The 26,523-nt window shown below is 40.1% G+C and overlaps 1 protein-coding gene across 4 annotated transcripts; it reads left to right on the top strand.

Moving 5' to 3' along the window:
- The first annotated feature begins 2,401 nt into the window (after positions 1-2,401).
- On the top strand, positions 2,402-25,762 carry MSL3 (MSL complex subunit 3). Of its 4 annotated transcripts, none has more exons than XM_072849484.1 (14): positions 2,402-2,551; positions 4,607-4,689; positions 5,272-5,367; positions 5,943-6,043; positions 7,017-7,108; positions 7,920-8,042; positions 8,519-8,679; positions 10,676-10,834; positions 11,288-11,550; positions 11,921-12,030; positions 12,222-12,321; positions 12,788-12,872; positions 16,511-16,588; positions 24,830-25,762. In XM_072849484.1, the coding sequence occupies exons 1-14, from the start codon at positions 2,453-2,455 to the stop codon at positions 24,927-24,929; spliced, it is 1,650 nt and encodes a 549-aa protein (XP_072705585.1). In that variant the 5' UTR covers positions 2,402-2,452; the 3' UTR covers positions 24,930-25,762. The 4 variants fall into 4 exon arrangements, with proteins under 4 accessions (XP_072705585.1, XP_072705586.1, XP_072705587.1 ...); XM_072849485.1 differs by lacking the exon at positions 24,830-25,762 and adding an exon at positions 18,113-18,240; XM_072849487.1 differs by lacking the exon at positions 2,402-2,551 and adding an exon at positions 2,780-3,465.
- Positions 25,763-26,523: the final 761 nt, after the last annotated feature.

Below are 26,523 nucleotides of genomic sequence, written 5' to 3'. Positions count from 1 at the left end.
ACAGGCGTTGCACAGCCAGTGAGTACATGCAAGTGCAGAACCACCATTTTCCAAGTGGCCGTTGCTCTTTTTTTGGTTTTGCGCAGCCATTTGGCAGTGCTCGCTGTGGAGAACTCGGTACTTTTGAAAAATCCATGTTCTGTATTTAATCTCCTGGTACACCTAGGCATTGCCCCGGGTAGCACTATCATAGGGCCAGTTTTTCATAAACGTGCCCACCTTTCTGCTCTCAGGGCTCCCTCTGGGTGGATCTTAGTTAAGCACAGCCCACGCCCAGGTTTTTAAAAATCCTGCAGGAGCCTTGGTGGGAGATCTGGCAAGGCCAGGGATCTGCTGGCAAGGATCATCGACAGCAAGGTGGCTCGGGGAGATAATGGCAGATGCACGTGTGCATGTATCTGTGTTGGAAGCAGGGAGAGGGGAGACAGGGCAACAGCTGAACCTCAAACACTATGGCAGAGAGCTGTATATATGTGGCAGGAAACCTAAGTGAGAAGAAATTTGAGTCAAAAGGTTTGAGGAGTAGCTTGAGTGGGAGCCATGAAAGCGGGCTGGAGTGAACTAGGAGAGGCTGAGACGAGATGAACGAGGAGCAGAGTCTGCAAGTGGAGACCAGTGGGGTGGAAGGGAAAGGGGGAATCTAGGAGACAGCGCAGAAATACATAAGGCCGTTGGTGCAGAAATGGTGGGAGGCTCCTCTCGTGTGAGTACTCTTAATACCAGGTTGGAGGCAGGGACACAAGCACAAGTTTGTTGTTCTCCTTCCCCTGCTTTTTTTTTTTCCATTTTTTAAAGCATGGTAGTCCCTTGGAAGCAGCTTTGTTCTGCAAGTGTCTGGCACCATTTCCCTTTTCTTTAAAAACAGGGAACTTCAGTAACACTTTCTGCAACTGACATTGCATCCATACATTTTTGGAGCCTGTTTCTTAACCTAAGCAGCAGTGAGCTCTGAACAATTTCAGGAACACTTCCTTAATTTTCTCACACTCTTTCTCTTCCATCAATTGGCTTCTCTCACTCCACCCTGTCTTAGCAGCAAGTTCGCAGTTTTTTTCCCACCACCCCCACTATAAAAAATACCTAAGTTTTGAATCAAAAGAAATTGAGTACTTGGTCCATCCTATCCCAGGGAGCAGTCATCCTCTCAGAATTTTGTTTTCTGGGCATCCCCTATTGCCTTTTCCCTTCAGAAACGTTCTGATAATACACTATCAGCTGCCTGTTCTCTTCCATGGCATTCCTGCCAGTTTCCAGCTTTGCTGTCAGCCTCAGAGACTGGAAGAAAGGAGGATTTAAACTTCTCTTCCCATTAGCACCAGACTAGTGTATGCTCAGTTGTGCAGTTGCCTTTCTCTGTTTAGAGTCATCCACCTCCTGAACAGCTTTTACAGAAAATCAACTTCAGAAATGCTAAATAATCACAAATCAACCGGTTTTTCTACAAGGCTGGCTAAGCACAGGCCTCCTGGCTCTATCATGGTCTTGTATAAATCAGAAATGTATAACTGGCATCAAAACTGTAATGGCCTGAGGGAGCATCTAATAACATTGTGTGGGAAATCGCAGTATTCCCCTGACTGAATCCCAGTCCCTTCCAAGCATCAGTCGGTGTAAAGTACATGGGCAAGAAAAACACAAATTGATTTTATTTCCAGTATTTGCATCCTGTTTGAGACTCAAAGAATTTGAAATTGAACATTGGAAAGATAAACTCTAGGTAATTGAGTTTCTAGTCCAACACACTAGTTATTTCTAGTTTATTTTCTTGCAGGAAGGCTGACAGAACAATAGGAAAACAAACCTCGAGGGAGGTTACAATGTATAAACAGCCATCTTGAGAGTACAGGGCGGTTCTTTGCTTGGTGGAGAACACGAGAAACAGGGTAACGAATGGGAACCGTGCGGTGATGCTCAGAGAAGCAGTAACGGAGAGAAGCGCTGCCCTTGTTCTCGGGCTGCCCTTAGGCTCTCCAGCACACCGCTCCGCAGGCGGGCACCCGCCCAGCGCAGGCCCATGCTCACGGGGCGCTGGGGGACCGCCAGCACGGGCAGCAAAGCCGGGTGACTCGCCAGGGCCGAGAGCTCTCGCCTCACCCAGCCCAGGCTCCCCTTGCCCAGGGAGCCGGCCGCCCTCCCGCCCGAAGGGACGTGTCCCCTCGCCACCGCCCCTCCCGCGGCCGGTTCCCAGCCACCCGTGCCACGCACCCCGCGGGACCGGCGGCGGGGCGGGCACGGGAGGGCAGCGCGGCTCGCAGCGGCCGCGGCTCACCCGCGGAGGGCCGGGGAAGCCGGCCGCGGCACCCCAGCTCCTTCCCTGCCTCCTGCCCGCCCGCCTCCGCCTGAGGCGCCCGAGGCGCCCGGGGCCGCGAGGGGCGGGGCGGGGCGGGGCCGGCCGCGGCGCCTCCCTCGCGGGAGGGGGCGGGGCTCCTCTCCTTTGCGCCATGATGAACAAATGACCTCGCGGGGAATGAAATTTAAGTTCCACCGGGGGGAGAGAGTTCTCTGCTTCGAGCCCGACCCCACCAAGGCCAAAGTGCTCTATGATGCCAAGGTGACCCGCCGCGCGCGACCCTGCCCGCCCCCCCCCGCCTCGCCCCGCCGCGGGGCAGCGGCGAGACGCGCCGGCCGGGAGGGAGCGCGGGGGGGCGGGGCCGGCGCGGAGCCCGGCCCGCCGCCGTTGCTGCCGTTGACGCTGCCCGTTGGGCGTTGCGCGCGCCCCCGGTAGCTCCCCTTCCGGGAGGGCGGGAGGCGGAGGGGGAAGCGGCTGCGGGTCCGGGGGGACGGGACGGGACGGGACGGGGGGACGGACAGGCAGCTCCGGCAGCAACACTTGCTGCGGGAAGCGGACGCTTGCCCGAGGAGAGGGAGCAGGAGAAGAGGCGGCGGGGCGGGAGCCGCCCGCCGTCACGGGGCTGGGAGACAACGCGAGGCCGTGTCCGTCCCCGCCGGGCCTCTCCTCCCCCCGACCTTGTGCCGCCGTCGTCGCCCCCCGGGCGTGTCATCCCGCCCCCCCGGCGGGGCCTGGCTCTCTTCCCCCACAGGCACCGGCCCCTCCGCCCGGGGTGGGGGGTGCGCGAAGCAGCTCTGTACGAGCCTCCGGGCCTTCCCCCCCTCGGGGCGGAGGCGTCCCGCTGCCTGGGTGACAAAGAGGCGGTGGAGCCCAGCCCGCCGGGGCCTTGCTGTCGCGTCAGGCAGAGAGCGGAGCCGCCGAGGGGCTCTGGGAGTGTCGGGCTCGGTTCCCGCCTTCCGTTCCCGGCTGAACACCTGCAAAGGAATTCTGAAATCTTGTTTTCATCCCTGCACTTCTGTAGCGTAGCTTGATTTATTTCCCCTCCCTGCTCTCCTACCCTCGCTGCCCACCCTTCTGCCTTTCAGAAGGGTTTAAATGCTACCGGTGGTACAGGAGAATACACAGAAGTATGACAGCAAGCAGCGAGTGGTGGACCATATGTATTGCAGTCAGAGGTGACTGACTCACTTGGGCCTCGCGTTAAGAATAGTGATAATAATTGTGGAACTTTATGTAAATATAATATTGTTTGGGGGTATCAGTGGGACACAAAATTTTTAAATCCTAAGTCATCTGTACCTAACTTGCAAACAGTTCTGTTTTTTTGTTTTGTTATGGAGGGGTGAAAAGCAACTGGATTCCTGACCAAATTCATACTTTTTTGCTGCAAGTTTGCTAGTTGTGTAGATGTGTTTTTCAGACATCTTTGAGCAGGAATTCCACCTGCCTGTAATATTTTGGGCTGCTCTTTTGTTTGTAGGTGTATTCCTATGTTCTGACCACCCCAACAGCTTTAATTGCCAGCCCTAGAGGTAACCTGAGTGCAAAAAATAATAGTGCCTTTTCTTCTTTGCTTTCAAATACCCCGAACTCCAGTATAACTGTCCTTGACTCCATCAACAGTTCTTAAATTCTGGACTCCCAAGTTAAAACATTACTGTAGCCTAACTGCTGGGTGCCTCTGGAGATATATGGTCTATCAAGAGCCATTCAAGTGCAGGCAGAATGATTCCTTTATTATTACTAGTCCTGATGCTGCCCGTAATGATCCACCTGAAATGTCTTTTGAGGTGCAGGCCCTTTCAGACGGGCCCATTTTACATGTGTGAAAGAGGAAGAAAACAAAGGCTCAGATATTCACAAAGCCTTTTAATGTTTTGTGGCTAAGATTCAGTGTTGTTCAAGAGAGTGGCATTTCTGAGGTTTATAATATAGAACTCTGTCTTCTGCTTTGAGGGCATGAAGAGACAGCACACAGGATAAAACGTTAGTAGCCCAGATGTATATCTGCATATCCGTATTGTGTTACTGCATTGTTTTGCATCTCCCTTTGTCTGTCTTGAAAGCATGGGAGATTTGAGGACAGGACAAAGATGGTTAGCAGTCCCCAACTTTAAAAGTGCTCAACAAAAAAGCTGTTTTTTCTGACCATTTAGTATAATCAATATCTTCTGCTCATATCAATAGTCACTGGCAAAATTATATTTCATTTCTGTAAATAAACATTTATTTTTTTTTGTGCATAAATTCCCTAAATACTGGAAAGCTCACTTTCTCTCAAGCTTTTTAATACATGCTATTCAATATTTGTTTCAGATTGTTGATATTGTTGTTGGAAAAGATGACAAAGGCAGAAAGATTCCAGAATATCTGATCCATTTTAACGGTTGGAACAGAAGGTAAGAACCTGTATGCACAGTTTCAGTTCTTCCATTTCTTCTATTTTATTCTGCAAAGAAAGGCATTGCACACAATATCAAAGGACTTTCATGTTTGCATGAATATTTTTGGTTTTGTGAATGCCTTTAATATATTTGCTCATGTTGATACATTGGTCTGTATCCATAAATTTCAGTGGATCAGTTTGATAGCCATGAGTTTAAACTTTATGGGATATCTGTCTTTGGCATATACTTGTGACTCCTAGGTTTCCGTTAATGAAAGGAGTGTATACTTTGTTAAATCTAGGCCTGGATTGTTTGGTTATCAAGGCCAGTACATGAGTGCAGTCTCTGTGGTCTGTAGCATGTGTTGGTGCTACAAACACTATCGCGGGTTAAGTCAAGGTTTGAGAGATTTTAGATAGCAACACAAGAGTTGAAGTCATGTGAATGCAAAAGGATGCAAACCTTGTGATACAGATGTTGCCTTTGAATGACAGTAAAAGAGTGCTTTTTAGATTTAATGTATATTAATTCATTAGTAATCATGAGTGGCCTATATTCATAGCCATTAATAATATTCTTTTGACCTATCCTTAGCTGGGATAGATGGGCAGCTGAAGATCATGTTCTTCGTGATACAGACGAAAACCGCAGATTACAGCGTAAATTGGCACGGAAGGCTGTGGCTCGCATGTAAGAAATCCTTTTGGTCTCACAATGAATGAGAGATTCCTTTTCAGATTCAAACAGATATGTCTAGGTGTCCACAAGTGAGCTTGGCCTCTAAGCTCATGCTGTAGATGGTGGATATCTACTCAGTACAGTCAGTGCATTCTAGAAAGCTACTCTTCCCATACTAAGGTAGATACCTACATATTGTTATTAAACAACACTCTAAATGACTAATGCTTTAACTATGTTATTCTTAACTATTGCTGCAAAATGCCTCTGTATTGGATCTACATCTTCCCAAATAAATGTACGTGAAAAATAACTTAGGAAAACCTGAAGTATTTTTCAGCCAAAGTCAATAATCTAATATTGATTGGCCATGGCTTGAGGATCTGCTTGAGAACACGAATATGAGGTAATGTACAGACATTAAGGTGTCCACTCTCAAATAAGCATTGTCCAAGTTATTTCAGCGTTAATTAATGAAAATAACTCAAACATACATTTCCTGTGCATTTGCATGTAATGTAATTAGCTAGGATAAACAAATTAAATAATAGTAGCCAAATTTCAGTGAACCATTTTACATTCTATAGGAGAAGAAAGGGAAGAAAGAAGAGACGTTGCAGGTTGCCTGGTGTTGACTCTGTATTAAAAAGCCTTCCTGCTGAAGAAAATGATGAGAGTAGCGAAAACTGTGAGCGTGGTTTCATTCTTTGCTAACTGGCATGATGCCTTTAACTTTTTGAGCTAGGGGTACAGTGCATGCTGTAACTTGTTATTAGGATGACATGAGAGTATCACAGTCCTATTCGAAATATATGGAGGCAGTCATATGAAGAGTGAGCACTATTTCATGCTAAGCATCTATTAAGTTAAGATACCTCCTTTCTTCTTGTGTTCCAGAGGCTTTTCCTTGTGTCACTTCCACTCAACTATTCTAATCAGTGATTGAGAGCTTAATGCTGCTTTGTTTAGTGTAGTATTGCTAGATGCAAGAAGCCCTCAGTTTTCTTTGGTATTAGGAACAAGACACTTTCGCTGTTAGTGTTTCTACATATTTTAGGGGGCAATAAGATTTTCTTTTTCCCCAGTCTACTTGGCACAAAGGTCTGTTTCTTGTCAGCTGACTGGCTGATTTCACTTTCAAGCCAGCTCTTTCATTTCATAGCGTTTTCTTTGTGGCTTGAAAACCAGCAGGAACACTGTCTGGCACTTAACTGATGTTCTGGCAACCGTCGCTGCACAGATCCAGACCTTCTGATTGTATGATTAATACGTTAATCCCCTGTTCAGAACTAAAGTTCAATAAAAATTGAAAAGATCTGTGAGTGTTCAGAAATGTAGGGAGCTTTTTAAAAGTGAGTGTTTTTCAATTAGAGAGGATGCAAGAATACTTCCTGTAAACTTCTTGTCTTACATATTTAAAAAAGTTTATAGTGTGCTGTAAATAATACTTGTGTGTTTAATTCAATTAGAATTATTCATCCTCATTAAATATAACAAGCTAGTTGTGGTTTTTTTTGTTGAGGGGTTTTTTGGGTGGTTTTGGGGTTTTTTGGGGTTTTTTTGGTGGTTTTTTTTTTTTTGCATTGAGGCCTGAAATTGTTTGGTCTTAACCTTTGCAATGTAATAATGTGAGATAAATATGTGAAATCTCTTTTACACAGCTATAAGTAGTTCTTCTTCTGATGACAGTGATGAAGGAACAGATGAAGAAATAAAAAGTGAAGAAAGTGACATAGAAGAGAGGACAGAAATGGTATATTCATGAGCCCCTTAACTTAATAGAATTTAAACATCTATTTGAAGCTCTGGAAAAATTGAAGTAGATGAAATACAGGCCACAGCTGGTTATTTAGCTGGAACTAAAAGCATAATTTTATTTACTCCTGGTGCTTACTATGGTTAAGTTTTTGAAAATTACAGATGTCATATTCTTGTAGAATTCTCTGATATTAATCTAAAAATACACATTTGTTTATTTTTCTCTCTTTCTACACATAAGGCTTATGTGGAGAAAACATAGCAAACTAGATTATCCAGAATTGTGGGTGCTGTACACTTTTACTGGTCTATGCAGGTTGGACAAATCCTAATAGCACCAGGATCTTTCTGGCTTTTGTATTTTACTGTGAAATGGGCATGCCAACTCTGGTCTTAAATTAAAATGTAGAAGACTGACTACAAGAAAAAACATTTGTTTTCTCTACGTTACCGAAAAGAAAGTACAGCGTAAACAGTTGTTCTGAAGGTCTGTGGAATCTAACTACTACAGTGTGGGTGATCTGATGCAGCAAAACCTAAAAAATTCTTTTGTGTTAAATACATAAGCGAATGCTAAATTAAAAAGAAGAAGTTTCAAAAAATTAATTCGCAGATGACTTCAAAGCAGTATTGTTAAATTGCTTCCAGTAAGGCTACTATCCACTTAAATATTTACTATACTTTATATGTCTTATATTTTTGCATGGCAAAACTTGATTGTCATATTGTATGCTGATTACTGAAGTTCTTTTTCACTAATATTCATAAGGACAACCAATACATTTTCTTGCACTGTTCTGTCGTAGAAAGAAGAACAAGACACTCACACAAAAAGGGACATGGAAGAAAGAGCAATAAGCATAGAAATTCCTGAAGTCTTGAAAAAGAAGCTTGAGGAAGACTGTTACTATATTAATAGAAGAAAACGGGTATGAAATAAAAGCTATGAAATGAATGTGCACAGGGGGGTGGGGAGGGCATCAAAAGTAGTTTTTGCGTATAACAACAACTGGTTTTTTTGAACTTTATTGCAAAGGTGAGCTTAGACAGTATAAGGAACAATAAAAAGAGCGTAGGGAGCAGGCTTCTCTATAGCTAAAACACTGAGTTGTCATTATATTTAAGAATGTATATGTTTCAGTACCCAATTGTGTTTTAGAGTGCAGATTGTTTTTTTAAATCTGGAAATGTAGTAGTCTTGTTAACCTGACCCCATTTTTGTTTTTCCAGATGTTTATAAAGGATTGATCAAAAATGCAGTTTAAGGGTTCAAATTAATCACTCCTGAAATAACTTCGTGCAATAGAGACTTATTAAACTAGTCAGTACATTAAAAACTCCTGTTTTAGCTTGGTATACTTACTAATTGTTTTTGTAAGACATTAATTTGTTGTTTCTTTTTCAGCTAGTGAAGCTTCCTTGTCAGACAAATATAATAACCATCTTGGAGTCATATGTGAAACATTTTGCTATTAATGCTGCTTTTTCAGCCAATGAAAGGTCTCGGCACCATCAGATGACTCCACATGCTAATATGAATCTTCATTATGTGCCACCAGAGAAGAAGTAAGTAATCTTAAGTCCAGTGCTATTGTCACAAGAAGAATGACCTTGCATTCTGTGTTCTATTTCAAGGCTGTTCACTTCTGTGAGTTTATGCTGTGATGTATGTCTGTCTATGGGGCTTAAAGTATTTGACAGATACCTATAGTACAGTAACACTGACAATTTGTTTATCAGTGAAAGAGTCCCTATAATCTGAAAAGTCATTATGCAAAAGCATCGATATCCCTTTTTATCATGTAAGTTCTTGTGAATATTGTGAGCCGTTTTGGAAGAATGTGTTGCTATTGTCTACATGAAGAATTTTTTGAGCACTGAGAGAGTATCTGATATGAGAATTCCCTGCTTAAAATTTGACCCTGTTCAGTTTTATTTATAAAGGATAAAAATTTTATACAAACACTTATAGAGAACTCCAAGTGCAGATGACTTTTTTTTTTAAATTGACATAACGTCTTTAAATCCTGGAGTCAATATGTAGGGAAACAATGTGTGTAGTAACAATCCTGTTTATTAAAATTGATTGCGTCTTAGTTCCCATTTTCTCAGCTGAGCTGTATATTCTTCTACCATGCTACAAATACAGTGTGTTAACCCTGTGTATTTGCGGTGTGGTGGGTTTTTTGTGTTTTGTTTTTTTTTTTTTTTCTCTTATGTTAAAGATTCTCAATATTAGATGAGACTGCTTCTTTATCTAAGTTTACACTGGGGTGAAATCTTGTATTTTATCAAAGAGAAATCTTGACTTTTGTTACCATGTTCTATTTCAGTGGTGCATAATTATGCTATTCCTTGCAATATTTTGGTCTATGTGAGTGTCTTGGTTTATATTGATGTCATTCATTATTTGACAGATTAATGATACTTTTTTTCTTTGTAATATAATCTCCTAAACAAGAAGTTAGATGAGACATCAGAAATATGAACAGAAGGATGTACGCACATTATAATTTTTAAAGGTGTATGTTTAAGTGAATTCCTCAATAAAGAAGGTGCTTTAATAAGGAAAATGTTTATTGTTTCAGTGATCCATTAAGTAGGAGAGATTCAGCTGACAACTTTATTGTATTGCCCTTATTGCTCTAACACAGAAGGTGATTGACCACCTCGGATGTGATAGAATTTCTGCACATGATGGTCCCCTGACCCAATTTATATATAGTGTTTTAAAAAAAAAAGGCAGTAGTTTTAGCAGGTGGTATGGAACAGTAATACGAGGTATGGAATTTCTAATGTGGGTCATTGTGTCAGAATCAAATTACTGTTACCATATACATATATGCACTTGAGATGTGAGAGATTAATACCTTCATAGAGGTGAGAGGTGTTGGAGGGGGGCTGGACTCAGTGTTCTTGGTTCTGCGTGTAACAGCGCATCTACTCACCACCTAGCACTGTGAGTCTTTTACACAAGCCCAAAACTGAAATTCCTAGTAGCCGCTAAATGTAGTGCTTTGGTTACCAGGAGCAGGCCATTGGAAACTGATCTCCAATGCAAATGTATCTGTTTTTGTTGGTTCACTGGATATGTCTTAAGCACAGCCTTAACTGCATCTTAGCAGCTGTAGATCAAATTCTGCATATGCCTTTTAGACAGGCATTCAATCTATTGAGTTTACTTTTTCTGGCAGGTGCCTCTTTTTTGAGCCTAGTAAACTTGGAAAAACAAAATAATGCTTACATGAAAAATTAACTAACTTTATCTTCTGTAAAGTAGGTTTTATTAATGCAGTAAATACTAATACAACAGAACAATTGTATGATTTTTTTGACCTTATTAAGCAGACTTTTAAAATTTGTATTTGAAGTTACCAACAGCAATCACTGTATTTAAGATGAAATATGCTTTTAATCACTCATAATTACTTAGTGATGAAGTCAGCATATCATAGTTAAGATGTTAATGATCTGTATTAAAAGGGAATTTCCTACAACTACCCTGAAAAATTTTGACATGCAGCTTTGAAATTCATAATCCTTTTTTTTTTTTCTTCTGTAGTGTTGAGCTATGTAAAGAGATGGTGGATGGGCTGAGAATAACCTTTGACTTCACACTTCCATTAATTTTGCTCTATCCTTATGAACAAGCTCAATTTAAGAAGGTGACTTCATCAAAATTCTTTCTTCCCATCAAAGAAAACTCAACAAATACTAACAGGTAGGTTGGGTATACAGAGTCTAATACTGCTTATCTCCTGAGGAAAATGCAATAGAATGTGGCTATGTGTTGAGAATAGGATGATTTCTCACAGGCTTTGACTTAAATTGTCTTGATAAAATGTTGAACTTTTCTGTGAATTGTTTGCCTGAATTCAGGTTCTGAATTTCTGTCTGGTTAACTTCAAAAGGAGTTTGACTGACTGGTGTAGAGTTAGGCTGCAACTTTGTGGGGAAAAAAATTTACACTGAAATGTAAATTTGTATTCATTAACTTTTTAAATTTAAAAACCTGGAAAATAGTATTAAAAAGGCTTCATCACTTTGATAGTTATTGGGAGGAGACTGTCTAATCTGAGTAAGTATTTAACAAGATCTGTGAAACTAGAAGAATCTCTTCCGGGGGGAAGAGCCCTGATCTCTTCACTTCTGTAAAGCTGCCTTTATTTCCTAGAAATCAGGAGGAGCTTTCCCCAAGTCCTCCTCTGTTGAATCCACCAACGCCTCAGTCAACCGACAGCCAGCCTACAACAGGGGAGCCAGCCACACCAAAAAGACGAAAAGCTGAACCTGAAATTCTGCAGTCGCTGAGACGTTCTACACGCCATAGCTCTAACTGCGACAGGTTATCGGAAAGCAGTGCTTCCCCACAACCTAAACGACGGCATCTTGAGACCCCAGCTTCTATGCCAAAGCTCTTCTTGCACCTGGAAAAAAGTAGGTTTTGCTCTTTAAATTGTTGCTCTAAACAAGATTTTAAGTCCTGTTCTTTTTTTAATGCTGTGTGGACTGTGAACTGAATCATTGAAGTGGAAATTCATTACTTTTTGTATCAATTATTTATCTCTCAGGCCTTATACCAAAGGGAGAAATACAAAGCAATATTCTCAGTACTTCTCAACAAAATTCAAGGAGCTGCTTTTCTGTGAGCCTACTTTAGGATAGCACTGACTGATTTCCAGTGTTTAAGACTTTAAACATTTTAGCAGCAGGCCTTAGTTATGTTTAATGGCTTACAGTTCCATAAAACAGATAATAACATTTATTTCTGATTTTGTTTTGTTTTGTTTTTCCTTCTCTTTTGAAGAAACCCCCGTCCATAGTGGATCATCTTCACCTATAACTTTGACTCCTAGCAAAGAGGGGAGTGCGGTTTTTACTGGCTTTGAAGGTAGAAGAAACAACGAATTGAATGAGGTAACGGATTTTTATGTTACTGTCCCAGATTCAATGATTAAAGGTTTCGTGGACCTCGGAGGTAGGGCTATGTAAGAAACGGTTTTGTTTGTATGACTTTTTAAATCTTTGATTTTGACGTTCTGTACAGACTAAATTATTTATGGTGCTATAAAGATTTCATAACCAACATTTTCATGTTTTGTGTTTAGGTTTTGTCCTGGAAATTGATGCCAGAGAATTATCCACCAAGTGATCAACCACCACCTCCCTCATATATCTATGGATCTCAACATTTGCTACGGATGTTTGGTAAACTGAAACAAAACTCTCTGCTCAATCAAAATTGCTTTATTTGTTTTCTTCTGGTTTTGGTTTTGGTTTTGTTTTTTTTCCAGTGACTGTATCTGTGTGATTTTTCTGTTGGCTTTATCACATTTAGTTTTTTCTTGGAGAAATGTACATTTTAATCTGTTTAAAACTCTTAAGCTGTTCATAAACTTGGTTATCTCTTACTGGCTCTGCAAGCCTTCATTTAACAAAAGCAAACAAGCATTACTTCCAATACACTATAAACATCATTAAACCAAGCAGCATTCACTTTCTCAGCATGTTTCTTTTTAGTAAGGCTTTGAAAGATCACTGAGTAACTTGCAAAGAAAAGTGGAGGCTGCAGGGAGAAGAAATTTTTGTATTCTTCTTTTCTGTATAGTAGGTACAAGTAATTAGAAGTTGCTTTTACAAGAACAGGTATAAACATTATTTCTCTTTTTTACAGTAAAGCTACCAGAAATACTGGGGAAGATGTGCTTTCCTGACAAAAACCTAAAGGCTTTAGTAAAACACTTCGAAATGTTTCTGAGGTAATGTGACATGATGTACCACAGCAGTGTTTGCATTGTTACATAGATCTAAGCGTCCTGGAATGACAAAGGGTTTGTAAAATAAGGTGTTCATTTTCTATAACTACAAGACTATGATAAAATTAATACCAGATTTTAATAATAACAACTTGAATAAAGATCAATACAAGATTTTTGATTCTGTAATTCAAATTGAAGGGAACCTGAACTCTCTACTCAAAGTTTTGATAAACACAGTGATAGAGAACTGAAGTATAAAAGTTTGTTTGCTAGTATGTATAGAATGACAAGTCTGACTTGGTTAAGAAGCATGTTTTATGAAGAAATACAAACTCTGCATTGTTATTTTTGAGAGTGTAATCTGAGAGTTTTGATGTTGCATCGATATTAGCAGGGGAGAAACTTGTGGTTTAGAACATGTTTTTAACTATGGTAGTTTTTTTTTAAATAAAAGTCTATCCTAATCGAGCTTTAAACAGAAAGGTTTCTCTGTTATGCAATGCAGTGGCTTTAGGCGTACCCAAACTCTTTCTGACCACACTAGCTCCACGGCTGGAGTCAGTATGGTCACACCTGCACCATGATCAGCTTTGTTTGTCAGGTACTCTAGTTAATATCTCTGCATGACATTGTAGTGGTAGTTAGATATCTAGTGTGGCACTGTTGTGCAGCATCAGTACAGTGGAAAATAAATTTGCTGAGGAAAACTTACAAGAGAAAGTGTTGTAAATGGTAAACATCTGGAACAAATGTGGAACTCCTAACTTAATTATGGTCAAAGACTCTTAAGTAGCCACATACTGAAAACTAACATAATGTGGCACTAGCATATCAAAACTCCTGTTAGAGATCAGGGAGATGAAAGCTTTAAACTGCTTTTACTTTAATTGTTTATTGAAAATAAAAGATGTCTCAAATGTCAAAGTTTCTACAATACAAAAATTTTCTCTTGAAGCATTTAATTTTTAAGTTTTTTACTGATTCCTTTTTACATCTCTATTTTGTGAGATCCTTGTTAGTATTCAAAATATCTTTAAGTTAAGCAGGACACCATTAGTGCTTGTTGTTGGAAACCTGTTTTTGCTTGGAGTGAATATTCATTTAGGGTGCTTAACTCACTGTGGATCAAATCAGTTTTTACCAGACCTCTACCTGTTCAGATTCTTCTGTGTTGGTCAGAGCAGTTCACTACTCCTTAGCATCTTAAATGCAGTTTCTTCATAACCATTCTATGGATGAGCTGTGGTGGAGTTGAACAGAGGGAAGGAGGAAACATGTCCCCCACCCCCCATACAAGTAGGGAGGTGATTAAACTGAAAGTTATAGTGGCAGTATCCATGTGTGTCTTATTTTTTCCATCTGACCATCTTGTTGAAATGTGTAGTCATCTATAAATAGAAATAACAAAAAAAAAATCAGAAGATGTTCCACATCAGCATTTTTAGGTCAGATAGAACTGTGCTTTTGAAGCAAATCTTTTGGTAGTTCCTGCTTACCATGCTTTGTGTTGTGTTGCAGAGTGCTCTGAGTACATAAGCTGGATTCCTTTTGGAAAACACTTAACCAGAAGTGTACTAGGCTAGGGGACATTCAGTCCTCAAGACCAGACTACAACTAAACCAAAATGAGCCCCACAAGGCAAGCATAGTGTGGGTATCTCGTATCTGGTACCACAAAATATTTGAGGGCTGTGTATTTTTTCAAGTGCTTTCTAAGCCAGTGTCATGTATGTTTTGCTGATGCTGTTCTCAAGGTTTCTTTTCTATGCTGAAATAATGATTTCTATGGCTCTGTCAGAACTGGTCAAATTGAGAGCCTTCCTGAAAAAGCTTCCAAGTTACAGGTACTGCTGTAGGAAGCATTCGATCATGGGTTGCTTTGTCATAAATACTCTTCTTAGACTAGTTTCCTTACTGGATGTGCTACTATGTATTCAAATAGGTAACACAGAAATCAATGCAAATTATTAGATCCCCCCCCCCCCCCCCCCCCAACACATTCATGGGTCTTTAGGATGTCTTTCATTTGGGTATTTCTTTCTTTGTCCTATATGTCATTGAAAGTGGTCAAACAATTACATTTTCTAGAAACTTGTTCAAACTTTATTTTTATCACAGAAATACTGTGCATATATCTAGCATTATCTGTTTCTCATCACAAGAGAAAACTTGAGGCTGAGGTGACAACTTGTACTAGTTATTCTTCAGTTTTCACATTCTGTCTTTTCCTTTTTGGGAATGAAAGGTTTAATGGATGTTTTTTAAAAATATTTTCTATCAGTTCTGTTCTGGCTTACCTTTTGAAAGGTAAGAACTCTCCTACACAGTCTGTATGCATTAGATGATAGCAGGCAGTTTACTTAAGACTGCCTAATTTCTTTTAGTGAATTGCTCTTGAGTGACAAGCTGAAGTACTCTCCTTTTCTGTATTTTTCTAATAGTAGACAAGGGATTGAAGCTGTCTGTTCGCATTAATAAAACTGTTTCTGAATCTTCTTTGAATTCTAGGTAGAGTAGTCCAAGCATAAGTAGTTTATGTATTTTTAAATAAAACTTTCATGTGGTACACAACTGATTTAGTTCTGGCACAGATACTGATTTAATTTTGAATTATGATTTTTATGGCTAAAATTTACAGTTTAATTTAACATTTGTACTATTAATCTCATGTGGGCTGAGGAACTGAGACTTATTTAATATAACACTTTGTCTGGAAGCTTGTTTTATTGAGTTTACTCAGTACTTGATAGATGCATTAAATACAGTTTGAGATGCTACATGGGTAATATTTTCCAGTCATACCCTCAGATTGCTGCTAGACAAGATTGATTTCAGTTTCACAGACAACATATATTTTTAAGGGATGTATGAAATACATCTTTTTGAGTTTCATATTAAGTAGATTCTGTACCCTTTGTGCTTAGTGCAGTTTTCTACAAGTATGCATAATGAACATTTCTTCATGGAGAACATGACAGTTGATTTCTCAATTACAGAATTTGCATAATTAAAGAAAATTAGTTTCTCAAATTAACTACAAAACTCTGAGTCTTCCCTTCAAATTACTTAGGTCTGAAATAATTTGTAATACTTGAAGAAGAATAACAGTCTGAAATGGACTTCAGTGACAAACTCGCCAGTTGGTTTCACTGAATTTCACTTACAGTTTAGTCTTCAGGACCAAGCAGTGGAAGCTAACACAGTAACTGGTTCCTACTAACTGGTAATCTTACTAGCAAAGGACCCCTGATTAAATCTTCCTGCCTGTTAATAGTTTTTGAGATAGAGTAAGTATTGCCTTTTAACCAATTCCATTATTCCAGCTGTATTTTTAATAAAATGCTGTATGTGTTGTATTATATGATTTCTCTGTATTGTGAGGTGCCTAACATGCCTCCAGGTGCTGCTTAAGTGATAAGAAATGATAGGCAAGAAGGTGCCAGGTTTTGTTTTGCTATTTCCATTGATTTGAACGCAGCCTTGACTTGTAAAACTGTTTTGGGATCAGAGAGGTCACTTCTCAGGACTGTTGACCAATAGGAGATACTTAAAAATTAGGAGAATATAACATGTCTGTTTTTAGAATAGCAAGACCCATCTTCACTGAGGTAATTTCAGTCAATGTCATTTGCGTTTTAGGAAAAAAAGCAGAACAAAATGGTACAGCACTTCAGAAAGCCATAGGTACTTTGACTTTCATGAAATACAGAAGAATGAGTAAGTGATGAAATACTTCTAAAATAATGCTTCTAAAAATTCTAATACACTTTTCCAGATGAGGCCAATATGTAGTATTTCAGGTTATGGAAAACTACATTCTTAATGGTCAAAGACTTTGGTTTTGTTGAAAACCCAGTGATATTTCAAACTTAGTATATCCTGTAAGTTGTCGCTTTCATTTTAGATCTTGTTTTTTTCCTGATGTTTTACAACCTGCTTGTATCTATTGTGCCTCTCTGCTCCATGGGTAGAAAAGTATTTTGATACTGTTGAGTATTTTATGAGAAGGAAGTCAAATCAGAATGTGACCAAGTTAGAGGGCTGTGATAATAAAATGTGTATATAGAAAGATGACAAGTTGTTTGAAGTAACCTTAAGAAATAGATCTCTGGTTTTGATAGCACAACATTTTTTGAGTGTAGTAATTTTATTATATGTAATTGCAGTGGTGAATTATGGCCACTAGTCTGTGCTAATGTGCAATTAATGAGAGGTTATTAGTGGCTTTCTGAGAATGAAAAAATGAAGCATTGCACATGGTGAATGGAATAGAAAACATCTATATTTAGGTGAAGTTGCTTGTGATAGAGTTCCTGCTCATTGTGACTTAATAATGTTGCAAGATGGCAAAAATCACTTTTTGGAAGGTCACAAAGAATGCAATGCTGCTACTGTTTCTTATATTGATTGGGGCTTTTCTATTTGCCTCTCAATTTTGGGATTAACCGGTTACTTGACAACAAATACGTGTGCAGCATAGCAATTACAACATACTAGAAAAACTTTATGGAATTGGAACCTAAATGTGAGAAAATCAAGGTTCTGAGTGTAAACGCACAGGTGTGGGTTTAGAGGCACAAACAGGTAAAGGAACTTTTTTTAAAAAGTTTTGAAGCACTTTGAAATGAAGGAATTCTACTTGCACAGTGAATGTATATGCCTTATTTTAGGGCGTTACTACCATTGTATTTGGGCTTTGCTGTGTTCATTGAATGGGTAGAAAGGTAACTGCCATTTTGGGCCCTCTCAAACTTTTGGCACCTTTATGTTGAATGCTTCTTAGTCAGTGAGTACCTGGTATTGTACAGGTTCTTATTTTCAGTAGGTTTTTGTTGTCTGGTTGGTCTGCGGAACCTGCTCGTGTGTGCTTACTGTTCTTGACTAAGGTTTGATTACTTTGCCAAAAATACTTCCTGAAACTGCACCGTGTGGGTTGCTTGTCTTCCTTCTGCTTACCAAATCATCAGGTGCCTGGGTATTTGACTGAGTATATTCCTAATCATAATAGCAGAGGTTTGGATCATGCATCTGAAGTGAGACGTCGCCCAAAATACTTTGTGTGTGCTATGGTAGCTTTTTTAGAAGGCAGCTCTAGGAATTGATTCTGGGATCTGTGCTGGCCTTGCCCATAGTGGGTCTTCATCCTCAAGACCAGCTAAGGACTCCTGCAATGAGCTTTTGGAGGACTGTTTTCCCAAAAGGTCTGCTAGAAGTTACCACTTTTAATTTTCATTCACTCAGCCTGATTACCGGAAGTGTTCTGTTGGCAGCTTGGCATCTTCAGAGTTCTTTGCACTTGCCCTTCAAAGGCCAAGGAAGATGATCTCGGTTTCTGTATGTGGATGAGTGACAAGAGTCCAGTCAACAAAACAAGCCGGTTTGTTCCTTTGGCATGGTTCTTGAGACACTGGATATCAGAATAAACATCTGAAACTTTTCACTTCACTTGTTCTGTTGACTGCATTGGGGTTATGATGAACTTTGTGTTGGCAAGCTTTTGTCCTGAACAGCCTTCCAGATGGAGACATGCCTATCAATTGGAGGGGGTGGGGTGCAGGTGGTGGCGTATGCTTCTGTGTGAAACGAAGCCTTTTAGCTTTCAACTCCTGCATTTGAATAGTAGTTTTGGAGAGGAGATAGCTTCTTAATCTGCAAACGACATTTCTTTTGATGAGGTGACTCAAAGAATTAGGACCCATCATGCTCTTTAAGCAAATTCCTTTAATGATCTATCGATCATTACAGTTGTCTTTCAAACAGCATCTAGCCCAGGCCGCTGATTTCATCAAAGCATCTGCTTACATTCTAGAACTCTGTAGTGAAAGTGTGTAAGATGTCACCTTCCTGGAAACTTTTCCTTTTAACTCTGTATTCTTATACCTTTATGACTGTGGTTGTCCTTATAATTATTAAGGTCTTCCTTTCTTTGTAATTTTCACACTTTTCAGGCTGTTCCTGAGTTTATTCGTGTGATGGTAGCTGATGTTTAGAATAATGTTTTTCTTAGTGTAGAGACTCTTCAGGTAATAGGTTGTGTTGATGCTGCCAAGACAAGGATGTTTTCTATACCAGATGATGCTCTGAAGTGTTCCTAACATATATATATATATATATATATATATATATATATACACACATATATATGCAAGTGGCCTTTTAATGTAGATAACTGTAGTCGTATGCCTCTTTTTGGTAGATCTGCCTGCATAACTCTCAGCCAGATGGTAGTATATTTGTGAGGCTATTGCTTGGAGTCACCTGAGGTAAGCTTGCTTGCAGACTGCCACACTTGAATATCAGAACATAGGAATTCTTCAAGATAGGATAAAACCTAAATTAAACAACTTAAAGCATGTCTGTTTCCCTTGTCTCCATCCCCTCTACTCCTTTCTGAAGTGTTGCTTTTCTAGGAACCTGTGATAGGGAAATAGCTGCATTGTGCCACGTTACCTCTGTGTTCTGAGCATGAGTGTGAAGCATTCTTTTTGTGGATGCTCATTATGAGAAAAAAAGTGTGCAGTCTTACATCAGGATGTTTGTGTGGACTGTGCATCTCAAAACTCTGTTACTCGTAAGCAGTTTCACTGTGTAGGTGTACGCATATGAACTCTAAAAAGTATGAAAATGAAAAAGGCAATAATGCGGCAGGTGACTGAATTTATCAGATTTGTAAGTTAAAAGTAATGAAACAATTTCTGAATAGCTAAATAGCAATGTGCTTTCTGATCTGTAGCTGAACATTGTCTCTGCTTGCTAAGTACAGCTCCCTCTCTTTTTAAATCTCGACTCATGACTTACAGGTGCCAGTGTAATTGATCTTTGTGCTATTTCAGCTTTTCCAAAAAGCAAAGCATTAGTGAAATATTCAGTAGCTAAGTCTTATGAGACTCCTAATATTTCTGTGCCAGCTTTCTGCACTACAATGTAGTTTGAATAGAAAGTAGCTTCAGAAGGGTCACTGCTCTTTGTATACAGATATACAAGGGATTGGGACAGAAGCTGACCTTGCGTTCTTTTGCCTGTTTCCTCCCGCTTCTCTGCAGAAAGTAATTTGTATTTGCTAGCTCTGGGGTATTTTGCTTTTCACAACTGTTACATTAAGAACAGAGAGATATACACTTGACTGCATGCATTCTGCCTGCTTTTTTTTTTCTTTTGAGTTGTAGCTCTGCCACAAGCATCGCAGCTAAAATTTCTCATCTTTACCAGCTGTCACGTTAGCTTGCACCAAACTGGCATTTATGACTGATGATCTTAAGCAAAAGTCAGGAAATTTGTAAGAGAAAATGAACCTGTTTCCCCTTACTTGCCCTTAAAATTCTTGGAACTGTCAGCTACCCAATGTCCTCTGAAGGTTCCTTTGTTTTATTTATGTTCTTTTAAAACATACTTCCTCATACGATCTAGCACTTGGTACTGTGTTTTATGGAATGTTATCCAATGACACTAAGAATTTGATTAGCCCCTGTAGTTTGTTTATCTCTCGAAGTCATTAATGTGTGTTAATGAAGAATTACTAATTAAGTTCTATTTGTGACTCGTCTTAATCTTGTGCAATCTAAGTATGTTAAAAGTTAGACTCAAGTCAGTTAAATTTTAGGCCTTACCACATATTCACTTCATACCAACCCCACATATTCCAGAAGGTGATTTGTAGCTAACTACAGTCAGAGGTTGTAGCAGTTGATGACTCGGGTATTTTATTACCTTCTAAGCTGCTATAATTTCAGTACTCTTTTGTAGTGGTTTTCCTAGAGTAAGGTGTGTATGCATACTGCAAATGAATGATGTGTTTCAGTGAAGATTAGGAGGATCTGATTGTGTGAATTGTTTTTGTGTTTCTTTGGATTATTTTCTAAGGGGTATCTCTGTTTCATGAAACAAAGCATTTTATAAAGTATTAGAGCAATTTATGGCCTGGTAAGCCTAGAAAAGTAGCTTGTGAATGGTTTTAATGACAAGGGCTAGTAAATCACTAAGTAGTGGGGCTCAAACAGTGTATTAATCAAATATTGGTGGTTTTAATCTAGATCTGTCCTATTTTTCTTTTTAGTTCAAGAAAAGAATAAAACTATTTTTTTCTGGTTCATTCTTTTGCCAAAGTTTAACTAATTTGGATTCACTGCTTAGTAGTTTGTTGCATTGATTGCGACTGTCTTTTGTTCTTTTGGGAAAATATTTCACTGCTATTGGAAGCTGCTATTGGACCCGATGAGAAACTAGCACAGCATGAATACTTATAAGTAAAAAGTATGCTAAAATATTTAATGCACTTAGGATTGTGTGAATGAAGACTGTGTGGAACTTTAAATTTACTTAGCTCTTAAACATTTATTATGATAGCTTATGTGGTGTCAGTCTGTGGCAGCGCTACTTGGATCCTTGCTTTAAATACAAGAGATCTTTCTCCCTTTTGGCAGTACCTGCCCAGCTGAATATTGCCAGAAATTACATGCTTGATTAGATACTGTTACAGGTCATGTAATGGAGCCTTTTCTGCTCAATTCCTTGGGTAATGTTTAAAACCAACAACAAGCTGCTGTTTGATCTCCTGGAAGTGTATTGGTTGTCCAGCCAGTTCACTTGCATTTCCTAAACCTGAAACATTTTACATCAGAAAAGATCCTAGGTCCCTCTATACTGTTAATTACAGAATTCCTATGAGATAAGCAAGTAGAGAGGAAGTTGACAAAGTCCCTTCTAAATAAATGGTGACACATTGAAGGATTGATTTATTCTAAAAAAGCTTGTATTTCTCACTGCTTTTCCTAGAATTAGTAGGATGTAACCAGTTATTCCTCCAGTTTAGCACTTGTTTGCCCATATTTGAGTACAAGGATTGTGTGTGCGTGGGGGGGAAAATCAACCTTTTTTCATTTATCTGCATTTTTGTGCTGTAAACTTTCTGTATGAGCTCTCAGCAATTAATATATTCCTGATTAAATTTAGATTGCCTTATATAGAGAATCTTGTCAGCATTCTTTGATGCTTTGGCTTTCTTAAGATCAAAGGACATGCCCAGTTCAGGCACTGTAGCTGTGAGTGAGGTTGAAGAAACACTCTGGTTTTAATTGCATTCACCTGTACTTTTTTTAATTGGGACTTTCTATGTCCAGAGTATTGGTTATGCAAAACTGATACTTTTAGCTTCCAATAGTGAAGTAATTTCCCTAGCCAGTGGTTCTTCAGAGAAACCAGATTCTGCAAATGGCAGTTTCCTGTTGTTTCCGTTGCTTACTACTATAACTCAAAGAGAACCTGTAGCTAGCATTTTGCCATGTTTATTGATGCTGATCTTTAATATCCAGGTATTTTTGAAGGTCTGTGTTATTTTTTCCTAAAGTACAGCTTGTTTGTGTACTTTGGGGTGCAAGAACCGTTTTCCCCTTTTCCCCCCATTTGTATACCCGGTATCTTTGTATAAAAAGGAAAGAGCAGAGAGCTTATAGTCATTTTAGCTGTTTGTTACTAGTGTTAGTAGCAGCACTGTTTATTTTCGTTTTCAGTCCTAAACCAAAGAAGGAGTTGTATGTTAGCAGAGCAGGAAGACATGATAAAATATTGGGTGCTTAGCTGTTTGAGTAATATGTGAAGACCAGCTTGCAGAAATCTGAAATTAGGGAACTGGATTTGCAAAGGATCATAGAATCATAGAATTGTTTAGGCTGGAAAAGTCCTTTAAGATCATCGAGTCCAACTGTTAACATAGCACTGCCAAGTCCACCACTAAACCCTGTCCCTAAGCACCACATCTACACGTCTTTTGCATACCTCCAGGGATGGGAACTGAACCACTTCACTGGGCAGCCTGTTCCGATGCTTGACAACCCTTTCAGTGAATAAATTTTTCCTAATATCCAGTCTAAACCTCCCCTGGCGCAACTTGAGGCCATTTCCTGTCGTCCTATTGCTTGTGACTTGGGAGAAGAGACTGACACCCACCTGGCTACAACCTCCTTTCAGGTAGTTGTAGAGAGCGATAAGGTCTCCCCTCAGCCTCCTTTTCTCCAGGCTAAACCACCCCAGTTCCCTCAGCCGCTCCTCAGAAGACTTGTGCTCTAGACCCTTCACCAGCTTTGTTGCCCTTCTCTGGACACGCTCCAGCACCTCCATGTCTCTCTTGTAGTGAGGGGCCCAAAACTGAACACAGTATTCGAGGTGTGGCCTCACCAGTGCCCAGTACAGGGGGACGATCACTTCCCTAGTCCTGCTGGCCACGCTATTCCTGATACAAGCCAGGATGCTATTGCCTTTCTTGGCCACCTGGGCACACTGCTGGCTTATATCCAGCCGGCTGTCAACCAACACCCCCAGGTCCTTTTCTGCCAGGCAGCTTTCCAGCCACTCTTCCCCAAGCCTGTAGCATTGCATGGGGTTGTTGTGACCCAAGTGCAGGACCTGGCACTTGGCCTTGTTGAATCTCATACAATTGGCCTCAGCCCATCAATCCAGCCTGTCCAGGTCCCTCTGTAGAGCCTTCCTACCCTCCAGCAGATCAACACTCCTGCACAACTTGGTGTCATCTGCAACTTACTGAGGGTGCACTCGATGCCCTAGTCGAGATTGTTGATAAAGATATTAAACAGAACTGATCCCAGTACTGAGCCCTGGGGAACACCACTTGTGAGCAGCTGCCAACGGGATTTAACTCCATTCACCACCACTCTTTGGGCCCGGCCATCCAGCCAGTTTTTCACTCAGCAAAGCGTATGCCCATCCAAGCCATGAGCAGCCAGTTTCTCGAGGAGAATGCTGTGGGAAACGGTGTCAAAGGCTTTACTAATGTTTAGGTAGACAACATCCACAGCCTCTCCCTCATCCACTAAGCGGGTCAGCTTGTCACAGAAGGAGATCAGGTTGGTCAAGCAGGACCTGCCTTTCCTAAACCCATGCTGGCTGGGCCTGATCACCTGGTTGTCCCGTACGTGCCGTGTCATGGCACTCAGGATGATCTGCTCCATAACGTTCCGCAGCACCAAGGTCAGACTGACAGGCCTGCAGTTCCCCGGTTCCTCTTTCTGGCTCTTCTTGTAGATGGGTATCACATTTGCTAACCTCCAATCAACTGGGACCTCCCCAGATAGCCAGGACTGCTGATAAAGGATTGAAAGTGGCTTGGTGAGCACTTCTGCCAGCTCCCTCAGTACCCTCGGGTGGATCCCACCTGTCCCCATAGACTTGTGTGTGTCTAAGGGGTGCAGCAGGCACTAACCATTTCCCTTTGGCTTATGGGGGCTTCATTCTGCTCCCTGCCCCTGTCTTCCAGCTCAGGGGGCTGGGTACCCGGAGAACAACTGGTCGTACTGTTAAAGACTGAGGCAAAGAAGGCATTAAGTACCTCAGCCTTTTCCTCAGCCTTTGTCACTGTGTTTCCCCCCGCATCCAATAAAGGAGGGAGGATGCACATTTGTCTTTGAGAGCCATATTTGAATTGGATACTCATGAGTGGTGGAGATCCTAAATGCACAGGCACATGAAAGAAGAAATCATAGCTTTATGTACCTTAAAAGATATGGTTTGACTTACTGGTTACTGGCCGTTTCTGTAAGATACTGACATAGTGATAACTGAAAATCCTGGTTTTGGCATAGATGAAAATAGTATGCTGAGCAGGTGACTGACAAGTTGCAGAAAGATCTTTTTTTTTTTTTGTCTGTGGTAGTTCTTTGCATTCTTTTCTGAGTGTGACTTCAACTTTTGGGGTTTTTTTGTTTTTTTTTAATTGAGCATGAGCAAATTTTTTTAATGCTATTTGCATTTGAGAATGAGAGGGGAAGGCTGTTTCTCACTATGTAAAACTTGTAAAAATAGGGCAAGCCTTTTGTATGCCAAATTTCAAAGTGTAGTAATTCTTAATTCCCAGGCTGTGGTTTTGCTGAGCTTAAAAATTAATTTGAAAATAGCTTTTATCTTAAATGTTTCATGTTCTGTTTTTTTTTGTGTGTGCTTTCTTCTCAGGTTTTTAGCAGAATACCATGATGATTTCTTCCCAGAATCTGCTTATGTAGCTGCATGTGAAGCCTACTACAGTACTAAAAATCCTCGGGCAATCTACTGAAGCTATTAATAAAGATTAAATCCTACTATATGTAGCCCATGACAGTGCTATTTTGCCACGTGGCTACAAGATGAAGGTGAAAAAGGAATTAAAACAACTTCTGGAGTTGAAGAAATAGGGAAATATCTTCTGTGATGGTTGGATTACCTAGGAATGGAGAACTTCTTTTCAGAGATGTGTATAGACTGCGTTGTGAGTTGCTTAGAGGATTGAATATCACTCTGACTCCAGAGGAATGAAGAAGCCTTGTTCTGACTTCTAATGCATAGGACTGCATAGGACTATTAAAGAGGAAAGGAGGCAAAAGCAGATGCATTAGCAACAGGACATTTTCATGAAGATAGATCATCATGCTGTGTTTCATTTTAGCTCAACCTCTCCAGCCTGAGAAATAAGACTTGACTACACAGTTACATGAAGAGAATGTGTAACTGGTACCTTACGGATTTTTTTCCTCACAAATTGCACTTCATTTTGTGGAACTGTCATGATAGAAAAGGCGGCTTAATGTAAAGGTGGTTTTGCTGTTTGGCTAGCATGAGATCTGCCTCAAGAATGACTTTGTTGCTTGAATGAAAGGTGTGTTGCTTACTTTGCATTTTGCAAAGGTGTATATAGCTCTTTTCATGGTAAGGCTGCCAGAGTTCCAAGGAGAGCATACGTTGTCAGTGATTCAACATTTACCTGGCAATAAATGATTTCCAGAGCCATTATAAAAGAACTGATTTTCTACGAGTAAGCAGAGAACTCAATAAAGTGATGGCAGTTTAACTGGCAAACACTTCTTTTCTTAATAAAGTTCACAGTGGCTGCTGTGTAAATGTGTGATTTTGACTGTCTAAAACATCTTGTTTGTGCTCGATTCGTATTTTTGAGATTGCTAAGTGTGCATATAATGGGAGGTGGGAGCTTTGACAACATAGGGAGAGAAGCCCTTTCTGTATCATTGGGTTTTCTTCTACAGACTTGAAGGATGTCTCTTTAGAGAGTTTTAAACACTTTAGCTCTGGAAATAGGAATTCAGTGAGAACTGAGTTCCTAGATATCTGACAACACATTCAGGAGAAATTAATTGAAATATAATTCTTGTCTTGATTGTCATTAAAACCTCTGGCCTTCAGCATCCTCTGCTCTGTCAAGACAGACACAGATTTTAAAAGCACTGGGACAAAATGGGACTCAAGGCTCACGGACTACTGCATTAATCACTCTGTAATCTTTCCTAGTTCAGAAAACTTCCATTAAAACACTTACTTGTAATGCAAAACTCAACACATTCCTCCCAGATTTGCAGAAACTAGTAGTTAAGAGGAATCAGCTTTCAAATGTAAATGGCAAGCTTAGTCTGAGAGGCCAAAGGAAATCTGAAATCTACCGTTGACATTCATTGTCACTCAGTTTTCAGAGTGTACTGGTGTGTTAAAGCTTTTGAACTGAAAAGATAAGGATTACCTTGGTTTTAGCAATTTAGGTTCTGCTTTTTAGAAAAACTTCTGTGAAGAGTCTGTTAAACTTAATGGTTGTCAAACAAATGTTTGGCATGGATGCATGCATATTTGGTGATCATTATTTCTAAAGATTACCATTTAGTAGT

The sequence above is a fragment of the Ciconia boyciana genome, chromosome 1 (genome assembly GCF_034638445.1).
Source record: "Ciconia boyciana chromosome 1, ASM3463844v1, whole genome shotgun sequence".
Lineage (NCBI taxonomy): Eukaryota > Metazoa > Chordata > Aves > Ciconiiformes > Ciconiidae > Ciconia > Ciconia boyciana.
The sequence above is the reverse complement of the archived record's forward strand: the minus strand, read 5'-3'. Positions and strand labels throughout refer to the sequence as shown.

Excerpts from the sequence above, each read along its gene's own strand:
- MSL3 (XM_072849484.1), top strand. The coding sequence starts at position 2,453 with ATGACCTCGCGGGGAATGAAATTTAAGTTCCACCGGGGGGAGAGAGTT. Across the intron at positions 5,368-5,942 it reads CGGAAGGCTGTGGCTCGCAT|GAGAAGAAAGGGAAGAAAGA; the intron begins GTAAGAAATCCT and ends TACATTCTATAG. Across the intron at positions 8,680-10,675 it reads TATGTGCCACCAGAGAAGAA|TGTTGAGCTATGTAAAGAGA; the intron begins GTAAGTAATCTT and ends TTTCTTCTGTAG.